Source organism: Triticum dicoccoides, chromosome 4B (genome assembly GCF_002162155.2).
Source record: "Triticum dicoccoides isolate Atlit2015 ecotype Zavitan chromosome 4B, WEW_v2.0, whole genome shotgun sequence".
NCBI classification, from domain to species: Eukaryota; Viridiplantae; Streptophyta; class Magnoliopsida; order Poales; family Poaceae; genus Triticum; species Triticum dicoccoides.
Window position 1 is genome coordinate 631,691,815 of NC_041387.1, and position 14,195 is coordinate 631,706,009.

The window sequence follows — 14,195 nt, forward strand, 5'->3', positions numbered from 1 at the left end:
ATGTGTTGTTCCTACCTTGCTATGCCTGCTATGCTTAGAGTCGTGTCAGGTCTGGTTCATCTGGGTGATGGGCTAGAGTGAAATGTTTATGTCGGTAATGAGAGTGGTGTGGTGAACACGATTTGGTAAAGGTATCGATGAGAGGCCATGTAGGAGTACATGGTGGGTTGTTTCATTGAAACCGACCTTAAGCACTGAGATCTGTATGTGTGATTTAAGAATCAGCTACTACCATGCATTGGGCCCGAAACCAATGGACCCTCTCGGCTTCTTATTCACCCTAGTTCTCCGTCCAGGAGTTGCAAGTAGTTTCTGGTGTTTGTAGCCTACTGGAGGCCGTGGACAGCGCTGACCGTAGGGGTGGGCTGTGATGCGGTAGGTACGTGGCACGGTGTACCGAATACCCGTTAGGTATCTCGGGAACCCTGTTCACATCGTTCGGGGCCGTATGGGAAACCTCGGCCGGACTCCCTGCGGATGGAACCTGAATAGGCGATAAACCTGGACTGGAGGCTTAGGTGAGTAGGTAGGTCGTGGACGACACCCACGTTGGGCTTCCGCTTGAAGGTTGCCGAGTACATGTCGTGTAAATGACGGTAAGTGGTGAGAGCGTGTATGAAGAAGTACACCCCTGCAGGGTTATCATAATCTATTCGAATAGCCGCGTCCGCGGTAAAGGACTACTTGGTTGCCTATACAGTTCATAGACAAGTAAATGGATACTGCTAAAAGCCTCAAGATAAGTGTGAGTGCCGAGGATGGCTCTTCTGTAGGAAGACGGAGGCGGATCCTCGGTAGTGTATTGAATTGGTGAGTAGTGGACTCGTGTGCGCAAAACCATTTCAGTTGGAGTATCGCAGGATAGCCTAGCTAAGAGTCAAAGCTGGCTTGCTGCAATAACTCCACCAACCCTTCTTGATACTATGCATGTATGTAGGATCTGATGTAAGTCTTGCTGAGTACCTTTGTACTCATGTTGCTATAATCTACATTTTTACAGAAGACGCTGCAACCCCTTCTGATGGGTTCTATGTAGACGTTGACATCAACGAGTAGGCTAAAGACCCAGGTGGTGACCCTGAGCTTGTGATGGACCACGTAGTATAGCTAGGCTTTCCAAGCCTCTTTTATTTTACTAGTTGTCTGTACTCAGACAAGTTACTTCCGCTGCTGGTTTGTATGACTGTATGACTTGTATGTGGGGTCGTGAGACCCGTACCTTTGTGTATGCTATGTAATGGCTCTCTGAGCCTTAAATAAAGTACTTGTGTCGTAGAGTCATGTTGTGATGCTTCGTTGTATTTGCACATATCGAGCATATTGTGTGTATGATTGAAATGCTTGGTATGTGTGGGATCTGACTATCTAGTTGTTTATCTTTAGTAGCCTCTCTTACCGGGAAATGTCTCCTAGTGTTACCGCTGAGCCATGGTAGCTTGCTACTGCTCTGGAACACTTAGGCTGGCCGGCATGTGTCCTTCTTCGTTCCTGTGTCTGTCCCTTCGGGGAAATGTCACACTTTGAGTACCGGAGTCCTGTTAGCCCGCTACAGCCCGGTTTACCGGAGTCCTGCTAGCCCAGTGCTACAGCCCGGACCCACTTGCTGATGACCGACACGTTCGAAGCTGGGTCATGGATGCCTGTCCCTGTAAGTCTGTGCCACTTTGGGTTTACGACTGGTCATGTCAGCCCGGGCTCTTTATCATATGGATGCTAGCGACACTATCATATACGTGAGCCAAAAGGCGCAAACGGTCCCGGGAAAAGGTAAGACGACACCCGTGGGGATACCGTGCGTGAGGCCGCAAAGTGATATGAGGTGTTACCAGCTAGATCGATGTGACATCGAGTCGGGGTCCTGACAACAACCCTTCCCCCACCCCTAGTTGCGGTTGCATTATATGTCCTACAGTTGCGCTAGGGTGTGCTGAGTTGCAAATTGCTCTGGGTTGGAGCGGTTGCAACTACAACAAAAAGACCTAACAAAAAATGGAACCGATTTCATCGGCATCGACAACTATCCCCCGACCTCCGGTTGCGGCCACATTATATGTTCTGTAGTTGCGGTTGGAGCAGTCGCAACTACAATAAAAAGATCTAACACCAAGAAAAAAATAGACCAGTCGCGAGTCGATGGTCTACTTGCAAGTGGCATGCGGGCACCCACAAATTGTGACTCGATTGTGGACTTGTGACTAGGGCAATTAGAAAAGTAAAAAAACAGACCAGTTATGAGTCAAGGGTCTATTTGCAAGTGGCATGCAGGCCCCCTCGTGACCGCGCTGGCGCACGGTGGTGGTTGGTTTGGTGGCAGGCTCCGGGGTGCCCGAGGTGCGGGTTGGGATCGGGGGAAACCCCTGTCGACATGGCCGACACCGGCGCAGTGGCGCCTGTGGGTGCCTCCTGACCTTCCGGGAGGGCGTCGGGGCTACCCTTCCTCTCGCCTCGTCGTGTACCGGGGGAAACCCTTGGCAGCAGCGTCGTCATCGTCGCGATCCTTCTTGGAGGTGTTGATAGGTGCCAGCACTTCGGAGTCTTGGAGTCTAGTGGAAGAGCCTGGTGGGCGCTGCGATCGCGAGGCTTCTTCGCTTTTGTTGATCCGCCGTTGTCGGCATTTGTTTCTTTTGCTTTGCTCTGTCATTTCTTTTTGGGCGTGTCTGTGCTGCTTCCGCCCCAGCACCTTTCCTGTATGGTTCGGTTGGTTGCTTTGTATACAAAGCGGGGGGAAACCCTTTTTCGGTAATTAGGGCAATTGCAAACAACAACAAAAAAGCCGAGTTGCAAGTTGTTCGTCAAGTTGCAAGTGGCATCGAGTAAACAACCCTAGTTGCGAGTCGATGGTCATGCGGGCACCCACAGTTGCGACTCAATGTTGGACTTGCAACTAGGGAAATTACAAAACTAGAAAAATAACGGACCAGTTGCGAGTCGATGGTGGACTTGCAACTAGGGAAATTACAAAACTACAAAAAATAATAGACCAGTTGTGAGTTGAGAGTCTATTTGCAAGTGGGATGTAGGCCCCCTACAGGTGTGAGTCGATGGTTGACTTGCAACTGGGGCAATTGCAAAAACTACATACAAAAAACAGACCAGTTGCGAGTCGAGGATCCATTTGCAAGTGGCATGCGGGCCCCCACAGTGGCGAGTCGATGATTGACTTGCAACTAGGGCAAGTGCAAAACAACAACAAAAAACCGAGTTGCAAGTTGATGGTCGAGTGGCAAGTGGCATCGAGTAAACAACCCTAGTTGCGAGTCAGTGTTCTACTTGCAAGTGGCATGCAGGCACCCACAATTGCGAGTCGATGATGGACTTGCAACTAGGGCAATTACAAAACTACAAAAGACAACAGACAGTTGCGAGTCGAGGGTCTATTTGCAATTGGCATGCGGGCCCTTCACAGTTGCGAGTCAATGATGGACTTGCAACTAGGGCAATTGCAAAAACTACATAAAAAACAGACCAGTTGCAAGTCCATGGTCAAGTTGCAAGTGGCATCGAGTAAAACAACCCTAGGTGCGAGTCGATGGTCTACTTGCAACTGGCATGCGGGCACCCACTGTTGCTTCTATGGTGGACTTACAACTAGGACAATTACAAAAGTAAAAAAGAACAGACTAGTTTCGAGTCGATGGTCTATTTGCAAGTAGACCATTTGCTAGTAGATGGTCAAGCTTTCGGTGGAATCAAGTAAACACCCCCAACAACCAACACAACAACAATAACAACAACAACCAACAACAAGAACAAAAATAACAAAAACAACAACATAACAACAGCACAAAAGACCAGTTGCGAGTCGATGGTCTACTTGCAAGTGGCATGCGGGCCCTCGTAGTTGCGAGACGATTGTGGACATGCTACTCAGGCAATTACGAAGCAGCACACAAAATGAGTGAATCTACACTCTAAAATATGTCTATATACATCCGTATGTGGTAGTCCATTTGAAATTTCTAAAAAGACAAATATTTAGGAACGAGGGGAGTAGAATGTATCTAGCTATCACCCTCTCCGTGAGTCAAAAATATAAATAATGATTATCATAAAAAACAAGAGAAAAAAAGGAACACAAAAAAGTATAAAAAATATCTTCTAATACATTTCAAAAATTAACCAAATCTCGTCTGAGTAGAAATTAGTTTTAAAAATATTTACATTTTTCTCCCAACCAAAAAATAATAGAAAAGTGAAAAATATAAAAAAAGGAAGGTAAAATAGAGAGTTAAATAGGAATAATGGACAAAAAATACAACATCAAAGAAAAACGAAATGCAGAAAAAACCCGTCTTATTATCTCCGGTGCACCCCTGTTGCTAGCCTAGGACAAAAAGGAAAAATAACTGGCCCGATGTCACAAGCAAGGCCGACGGAAAAAACCCATCACGGAGTCTTCTCCCTCAGCGTGACACAAGAAAAAAAGAGCGACAGAAAAAAGAAACGGGCTGTGAGCCAACCAAGAGATGGGCTGCGCCTTGTGCCTTGCGAGCGACAGAAACCACGAATCGCAACGTGATTGGATCTGACGATGGAAAAAGTGAATGAGACCAAAAGTTTTCTCAGCTGAATGAGTTTTAGCAAAACCGTACTTTAATCCCCTTTCCTCAAATGATAAAACAATTAATTTAATCACCTTGATTTGGTGAATAAAGCGTCTGATTTGTTTAGGAAAGACAATAATGTGCATTAGTAGTCCCCTTTTTATGCCACATTGCATTAATTGTAGGATCCAGTATAATCTTTTTGCAATAAAAAACATCAACAGTCAAAGGCCAGGACGCATTACAACTCTGACCCCTCTAGAGGTAAGGCTGACCATAGTGGGAGTAACATAAGTAGTAACATGTACTTGGGACTCGCAAACGTGCTTATGTGGCAGGTAATTAAAGAAGAGAGAGATGGTTATAGTAATATAGGTAGATACCGTAACATAATAAATGTGATGCTACTATGTGTCATACATGGCAATAAATGAGACCATCTATGATACTACTATATGATACTATGCACTATAGAGGTAGTAACATAGACTAGTAACATATGCATGTTACTAGTCTAAGTTACTCCCCACTATGACCAGCCTAAGAAAAACCATTGTAAAACAGCTTAACAAGTAAATCATTGCCCTCTTAATTACCACACTCTACTACACATGGGGAAGTTTAAATTTGCATGCAATCTATAATACTAAGAAGAGGTCTGTTTCAGATGGTATTCTCAGCACGGTTGAAACTTTGGCATCTACGGCGATATGTGGGATAATACATGCGATTCTTGGCGGGCAGCCAATGATGATCGTTGGAGTGGCAGAACCTACTATTATCATGTACACTTATCTCTACAACTTTGCCAAGAAGCAGCCGGGTCTGGGAGAACGGCTATATTTAGCTTGGGCTGGATGGTACGTAGTATAGGTACTAAAATAGTTTTCACCCTCATGATGTGGATAGCTTTGATATTGTAAACGTAATTGCATGCTCTCTCTTGACATCCAGGGTCTGCATTTGGACTGCTATCATGCTGTTTCTGTTGGCAATGTTCAATGCTTCCAATGTGATAAGCAGATTCACGAGGGTTGCAGGAGAACTTTTCGGGATGTTGATCACCGTTCTCTTCCTGCAAGAAGCTATCAAGGTATGCTATCATGTCTAGCAAATTAACCATAGTTATTTTCACCGTGGCGACGATATTTAATAGGGGCACCATCCATGTATTGCAGGGAATCGTGAGTGAGTTTAGTATGCCGAAAGATGCCAAGATCTCTGACCGCAGTTCGCCCATATACCAGTTCCAGTGGATATATGTCAATGGCCTACTTGGTGTTATCTTCTCAATTGGCCTGCTATACAGTGCACTCAAGACTAGGCGGGCAAGGTCATGGTTGTATGGCATAGGTTGGTCACACCTTCACTCCATTTATATCTTGTTGTGTATACCAGTGAAGTGCAAACCGAGCTCTCTGCCATGTTCACTGATCACTTTGCCTTTGAGTTGCCATTTGCAGGATGGATCAGAAGCTTCATTGCGGATTATGGCGTCCCTCTTATGGTGATCGCGTGGACGGCATTTTCGTACGCACTACCGAGCGGTGTCCCTTCAGGAGTGCCTAGGAGGCTCTTCAGCCCACTACCCTGGGAGTCAAGTTCACTGGGGCATTGGACCGTGGCAAAGGTATCAAGTCAAATTACTTGTGGTTCTACATGTGTAAATATTATTCGTGGCCTTCGCAGTTCAAACTTAGTAAAGCTTATAAAAATTGTGTGTCATGGTACTCATGAATGTTTTTTATTTGGCGTTTACTTTCAGGATTTGCTTTCGGTCCCTCCAGTATATATATTTGCAGCCATCGTGCCTGCTTTGATGGTTGCAGGACTGTACTTCTTCGATCATAGTGTGGCTTCACAGTTGGCTCAGCAACAGGAGTTCAATTTGAAGAAACCTTCTGCCTACCATTATGACATTTTGGTACTTGGATTCATGGTACATGGTGTCTAATTCATTCTATTTGCACACTCTTCTTTTGTATTATGTCTTGTCACGATTTTCTTAAGAACCTATAACAACCAACTACATATGCTATTGAAAAGTATGACAATACATTTTTATTCCTCACGTGCATCTTAATGATGCAGAGGCCGGGGGTTTCAACCTCCTTTTTGGAAGAAAAAAACAAATATAAGAATGAGGAATATTATGGAGGGGCAATACGAGGCCAGCATACACACCGCCCCTCCCCGTCTATCCCGATACCTGACTACATTTTAACTCCAAATTCCGATGTACCATGTCATGTATCCTTTTCTCATAGTATATATGTGAATGGTGCAGGTCCTAATATGCGGTTTGATTGGCATTCCTCCAGCAAATGGAGTACTTCCTCAGTCCCCCATGCATACAAGGAGCCTTGCTGTCCTCAAGGGGCAGGTGAGTGAGATTCAGACTGATTTGAACCATTTGCTACAGTAGCCAGTTTTGCTCATCTCTCTTCTCTTTTTTCTGTCAATTTAGTTAATGCGCAAAAAGATGCTTCGAACTGCCAAAGAGGGCATGTCGAACCGTGCAAGCAGTTTGGAAATCTATGGCAAGATGCATGAAGTGTTCATCGAAATGGATAATAAACAGGATGTGAGTTTCTCAATCTTTGTCATCTTCCTATCTAATTTCCCTTTCATGTCATGCACAACAAATTAAGTTTTTTGTAATGAATGATATTGCAACAGTTGCCAAAATGACTTCTAGGCTAAAAAATCTGTCTGCAGGCTGATTCTGTTGACAAGGACTTGAAGAGCTTGAAGGATGCAGTGCTGCGTGAAGGTGATGAGGATGGGAAATTGGCTGGAGAATTTGATCCTAGAAAACATATCGAAGCACATTTGCCCGTTCGAGTGAACGAACAGAGACTAAGCAACCTGCTGCAGTCCTTGCTGGTTGGTGGCTGCGTCGGAGCTATGCCGGTTATCAAGATGATACCGACTTCGGTCCTCTGGGGTTACTTTGCCTACATGGCCATTGATAGCCTACCAGGGAACCAGTTTTGGGAAAGGATACAATTTTTGTGCATTGGAGCAAGCCGACGCTACAAGTAATGTCGATTCTGCATCTGTTCATCTAATCTGAACAAATGAATGCTTCCTTTTGCATCACACCATTTTTGTTAAGATTCGGCGTTTCCATAACAGAATGCACCAACCCTTGGTATTGTGACAATTGCAGGGTCTTGGAAGGTCCCCATGCATCATTCGTGGAGTCGGTGTCTCCGAGAACGATATATGTCTTTACGATCTTCCAGATTGTGTATTTCTTGATATGCTTCGGCACGACATGGATACCGATAGCTGGGATTCTCTTCCCGCTGCCTTTCTTCCTCATGATTCTCATCAGGCAGTACCTGCTCCCCAAGTTTTTTGAGCCCAATGACTTGCGCGAACTGGACGCCGCTGAGTACGAAGAACTTGAAGGGGTCCAACATGAACACACACTACTGGTATATATAACTTCAGCTTGTCTTCTCCTATAATTTTTCTCCTTTTGTTTTTGTTTCATTCTCTGCAGTGCCCCAAGGTGTCAGTCATCCTATGTTAATCTGAAACATTTTTTGTTCCTCACGCGCGCAGGAGGAAGATGGCTCGATCTCAGGAAGCTGCGACGGCAGGATCGACGCTGAAATATTGGATGAGCTCACAACACACCGCGGAGAACTGAAGCACAGGATTGTAAGCCATCGTGAAGAAAGACACCTTCAGGTCCATTCAAACGCCGTTCAGCCAAGCGTCTGAAGATAGAACAATGGCCTGAGGACCGATCGAGGATTTCGCCGATGATTCTATCATAAATGAGGAGGGGAATCCTCTGGCAGCAGCAGCTCTTTGCCGAATGCACCATTATTGTTCGCTGGTATGCATATGGTACTGTAGTATAGCTTTTCCCAAAAGCCATGATTGTGTATGGTACGAAGTAGCTAGGCTCAGGCAATTTAGCAGTGAGAGCAGCAGATTGAAGGAAGTATTGGATATGAAAGGGGACTTGCCGGAATACCAATGGTGAGGAGTAGAAAGATTAGCCCATTTGGTATTGCAGGAAAACCTGTCGCTCTGTGACCTGTCGTTGCATGTGTGTGCTTAGCTTGGTCTGTTTGAGATTAAAAAGTTACAAGTATTGCTTGAGAAGCAGTGGATGATGTGTGCTCTGGCTGTAATGTTGGTGCCTTTTGTTCAAGTTCTTTCACGTTTTCGTCGCAGTTTGCATCGCCTTCCAGTTTTGTTTGTGTGTATAAGTTCGGGAATGGCTAGACGTAAGTCGCCTGAAAAACGAATACGGGTCAGTCGATTTCGTTTCAGCCGTTGGATGGAAAATAAATGGTGCATATTGCTTCTTCTATCTCCAGCCTTCTTCTTCGACCCGCCAAACATACGATCGGCCGAACCGCCGGCCACCACCGTCCGCGGCCAGCACCGCTCCCGTGACCGCCTCGTCACACCGCCTGAACCGACCCCATCGCAGGTCTTGCTGCCGCCCCGGCTATCCCTCTAGCCTCGCCTGTGTTCAGTTTTTTTCTCCCGTGAAGCCTACCATCGCCTCACCACCGCCCTCACCCTAAACCCTAAGATAGATAATGGGGTAGTCCTCCGGCGAGCCCCTTCCTTCTCTCCGGCGAGTCCCTTCCTTCTTCCTACATTCAAAATCAACTGACCACAATAGCCAAAGTCAGTCGGTTGACAGTTTCAGTTTCATTGCCATCAAAAGAATCAGATTTAACTAAAGTAATTAACTTTGGGTCGACAGAGAACTCATAATCCTTATCAATTACAAAGATAGGTGGCGTAGCAAACTTAGGATCACATTTCATTCTAGCATTCAAAGATTTTTCTTTCAACTTCCATAATAACTTTACAAGCAAGAAAGTCTCTAGCTACCTCTCCATCCATAACATAACCCTTAGGTATCTTAGGCAATTCAACTCTAGGAGAGCTAGGTCTAATAGGTGTTTCGTAATTCTCAGTTTCAATAATTTCATCAGTTTCAGCATTCTCAATATCTTTAGCTCTAGCAAGTTGTTCATCAAGAAATTCACCCAGTGGCACATTATCTTGAAGAAAAGTACTACCATCATCAATAGCATCATTCATAACAGAAGTAACATCATCAATAACTTGTGACATATCAGGATTAATAGCATGTGGTGGTGTTGCAAGCTTACTTAAAACAGAAGGTGAATCAAGTGCAAAGTGTGATGGCAGTTCCTTACCTCCCCTCGTCTTAGAGGGAACGGTCTTGGTTTTGGTATCTTTCAGATTCTTCATAGTGATCAATAAATATAAATCTCAAGTGACTCAACAAATATAGGTATGCTTCCCGGCAACGCCGTCAGTAAAATGTCTTGATAACCCACAAGTATAGGGGATCACAACAATTTTCGAGGGTAGGGTATTCAACCCAAATTTATAGATTCGACACAAGGGGAGCCAAAGAATATTTGTAAGTATTAGCAGTTGAGTTGTCGATTCAACCACACCTGGAGATTAAATATCTGCAGCAAAGTGACCAGTAGCACAGTAGTATGATAGTTTGATAGCGATAGCAATAGTAGTAGCAGCAATAGTAATGGTGACAGCAGCAGCAGCAACAACAATATTAACTTAGCAAGAACAATATGTGGAAAGCTCGTAGGCATTGGATCAGTGATTTCGTTGGATGATATTCATCATATATTAGTCATGACCTAGGGTTATACAAAACTAACTCCAGCTCATAAATATAATGTAGGCATGTATTCCGTAAATAGTCATACGTGCTTATGGAAAAGAACTTGTATGACATCTTTTGTCCTACCCTTCCGTGGCAGCGGGGTCCATAAGAAAACTAAGGAATATTAAGGCCTCCTTTTAATAGAGAACCAGAACAAAACATTAACACATAGTGAATACATGAACTCCTCGAACTACGGTCATCACCGGAAAGTATCCCAATTGCTGTCACCTAGGGGTTTACGGATCATAACACATAATAGGTGCATATAACTTGCAGGATCGACTCAAGAACATGTATATAATGGTGAAAACATAAATGGTTCAGATATGAATTCATGGCACTCGGGGCCTAGTGACAATCATTAAGCATATCAAAGTCATAGCAACATCAATCTCAGAACATAGTGGATACTAGGGATCAAACCCTAACAAAACTAACTCGATTGCATGATGAATCTCATCCAACCTCTCACCGATCAGCGAGCCGACAAAGGAATTACTCACTCCCGGCGATGAGCATCATGAAATTGGTGATGGAGGATGATTGGTGATGATGAAGACTGAGGATCCCCCTCTCCGGAGCCCCGAACAGGCTCCAGATCTGGCCTCCCGATGAAGAACAGGAGGTGGTGGCGGCTCCGTATCGTAAAATGCGATGAAACATCCTCTCCTATTTTTTCTGGGAAAATAGGATTTTATAGCTTCGGAATTAGGGTCAGCGGAGCCTCGTGGGCCCCACTACCCACCAGGGCGCCAGAGGGAGGTGGCGCACCCTGGTGCCTTGTGGGCAGCTCCCCCCCCCCTCCAGGTTGGGAAACGTAGCATGCAATTTCAAAAAAATCCTACGCTCATGCAAGATCTATCTAGGAAATGCATAGCAACGAGAGGGGGAGAGTGTTTCCACGTACCCTCGTAGAACAAAAGCGCAAGCGTTAGCTTAACGCGGTTGATGTCGTCGAACGTCTTCTCGATTCAACCGATCAAAGCACTGAAGGTGCGGCACCTCCGAGTATTGCACACGTTCAGCTCGATGACGTCCCTCGAGCTCTTGATCCAGCAAAGGTTCGAAGGAGTAGATGAGTTCTGTCAGCACGACGGCATGGTGACGGTGATGGTGATCTGATCCGTGCAGGGCTTCGCCTAAGCACCGCGACAATATGACTGGAGGAGTAAACGGTGGAGGGGGCGCCGCACACGGCTAAGAGACAATTGTTGTGTTGCCCAAGGGGCGCCCCCCATATATAAAGGAGGGAGGTAGAGGGGGCCGGCCAGGGCGCGCCTCAAGTGGGGGGGAGTCCTTCGAGGACTCCCAGTCCTATTCGGACCCCCCTTCCTTTTCGGAGGGGAAAAGGGGGAAGGGAGAGGGAGAGAGAGAGGGAAGGGGGGGGCGCCCCCTCCCCTAGTCGTATTAGGACTCCTCATGGGGGGGCACCTCCTGTGGCCGGTCTCTTCTCTCCCCTATGGCCCAATAAGGCCCATTACTTCCCCGGGGGGTTCCGGTAACCCCTCGGTACTCCGAAAAATTATTCGAAACATTCTGGAACCATTCCGATGTCCGAATATAACCTTCCAATATATCAATCTTTACCTCTCGACCATTTTGAGACTCCTCGTCATGTCCATGACCTCATCCGACACTCCAAACAACCTTCGGTCACCAAAACACATAGCTCATATAATACATATCGTCATCGAACATTAAGCGTGCGGACCCTACGGGTTCGAGAACTATGTAGACATGACCAAGACACCTCTCCGGTCAATAACCAATAGCGCAACCTGGATCATATTGGTTCCTACATATTCTATGAAGATCTTTATCGGTCGAACTGTTATGACAACATATGTAATTCCCTTTGTCATCGGTATGTTACTTGCTCGAGATTCGATCGTCGGTATCTTCATACCTAGTTCAATCTCGTTACCGGAAAGTCTCTTTACTCGTTCTGTAATGCATCATCCCGCAACTAACTCATTAGTCACATTGCTTTCAAGGCATCATATGATGTGCATTACCGAGAGGGCCCAGAGATACCTCTCCGATACTCGAAGTGACAAATCCTAATCTAGATCTATGCCAACCCAACAAACACCTTCAGACATACCTTTAGAGCATCTTTATAATCATCCAGTTACATTGTGACTTTTGATAGCACACAAGGCATTCCTCCGGTGTCCGGGAGTTGCATAATCTCATAGTCGAAGGAATATGTATTTGACATGAAGAAAGCAGTAGCAATAAAACTGCATGATCATTATGCTAAGAAAATGGATGGGTCTTGTCCAACACATCATTCCACCAATGATGTGATCCCGTTCATCAAATGACAACTCATGTCCATGGCTAGGAAAATTAACCATATTTGATCAACGAGCTAGTCAAGTAGAGGCATACTACGTACACAGTGTTTTGTCTATGCATTCTCACATGTATCAAGTTTCCGGTTAATACAATTCTAGCATGAATAATAAACATTAATCATTAACAAGGAAATATATAAAATAACAACTTTATTATTGCCTCTAGGGCATATTTCCTTCAGTCTCCCACTTGCACTAGAGTCAGTAATCTAGACTACATTGTAATGAATCTAACACCCATGGAGTCTTGGTGCTGATCATGTTTTACTCGTGGAAGAGGCTTAGTCAAGGGGTCTGCCACATTCAGATTCGTATGTATTTTGCAAATCTCTATGTCTCCCTCCTTGTCCAAATCTCGGATGGAGTTGAAGCGTCTCTTGATGTGTTTGGTCTTTTTGTGAAATCTGGATTCCTTCGCCAAGGCAATTGCTCCAGTATTGTCACAAAAGATTTTTGTTGGACCAGATGCACTAGGTATTACACCTAGATCAGATATGAACTCCTTCATCCAGACTCCTTCATTCTCTGCTTCCGACAGCAATGTACTCCGCTTCACATGTAGATCCCGCCATGACGCTCTGCTTGGAACTGCACCAACTGACAGCTCCACCATTCAACAAAAATACGTATCCGAATTGTGATTTAGAATCATCCAGATCAGTGTCAAAGCTAGCATTGACGTAACCACTTACGACAAGCTCTTTGTCACCTCCATAAACAAGAAACATATCCCTAGTCCTTTTCAGGTACTTTAGGATGTTCATGACCGCTGTCCAGTGATCCACTCCTGGATTACTTTGGTAGCTTCCTACTAAACTTATAGCAAGGCACACATCAGGTCTGGTACACAACATAGCATACATGTAGAACCTATGGCTGAAGCATGGGGAATGACTTTTGATTTTCTCTCTATCTTCTGCAGTGGTCGGGCATTGAGTCTGACTCAACTTCACACCTTGTAACACAGGCAAGAACCCTTTCTTTGACTGGTCCATTTTGAACTTCTTCAAAACTTTATCAAGGTATGTGCTTTGTGAAAGTCCTATCAAGCGTCTTGATCTATCTCTATAGATCTTGATGCCCAATATATAAGCACCTTCACCGAGGTCTTTCATTGATAAACTCTTATTCAAGTATCCTTTTATGCTATCCAAAAATTCTACATCATTTTCAATCAACAATATGTCATCCACATATAATATTAGAAATGCTATAGAGCTCCCACTCACTTTCTTGTAAATACAGGCTTCTCCAAAAGTCTGTATAAAACCATATGCTTTGATCACTTCATCAAAGCGTATATTCCGACTCCGAGATGCTTGCACCAGTCCGTAAATGGATCACTGGAGCTTGCACACTTTGTGAGCACCTTTAGGATCGACAAAACCTTTTGGTTGCATCATATACAACTCTTCTTTGTGAAATCCGTTAAGGAATGCAATTTTGACATCCATTTGTCAGATTTCATAATCATAAAATGCGGCAATTGTTAACATGATTCGGATAGACTTAAGCATCGCTACGGGTGTGAAAGTCTCATCATAGTCAACTCCTTGAACTTGTCGAAAACATTTCGCCACAAGT

At 44.8% G+C, this 14,195-nt stretch overlaps 1 protein-coding gene across 1 annotated transcript in view; it reads left to right on the plus strand.

Annotated features, from left to right (window-relative positions):
• Positions 1-8,727, plus strand: part of LOC119291904 (boron transporter 4-like) — a 29,847-nt gene extending 21,120 nt beyond the window's left edge. The window contains exons 4-13 of the mRNA XM_037570710.1: positions 5,212-5,404; positions 5,499-5,637; positions 5,723-5,897; positions 6,008-6,174; positions 6,310-6,483; positions 6,832-6,927; positions 7,012-7,128; positions 7,263-7,585; positions 7,717-7,987; positions 8,118-8,727. Of these exons, the coding sequence (XP_037426607.1) occupies positions 5,212-5,404; positions 5,499-5,637; positions 5,723-5,897; positions 6,008-6,174; positions 6,310-6,483; positions 6,832-6,927; positions 7,012-7,128; positions 7,263-7,585; positions 7,717-7,987; positions 8,118-8,279 (1,817 nt within the window). The 3' untranslated portion in view covers positions 8,280-8,727. The remainder of the gene's footprint in view (positions 1-5,211; positions 5,405-5,498; positions 5,638-5,722; positions 5,898-6,007; positions 6,175-6,309; positions 6,484-6,831; positions 6,928-7,011; positions 7,129-7,262; positions 7,586-7,716; positions 7,988-8,117) is intronic.
• The last annotated feature ends 5,468 nt before the right edge of the window (positions 8,728-14,195 follow it).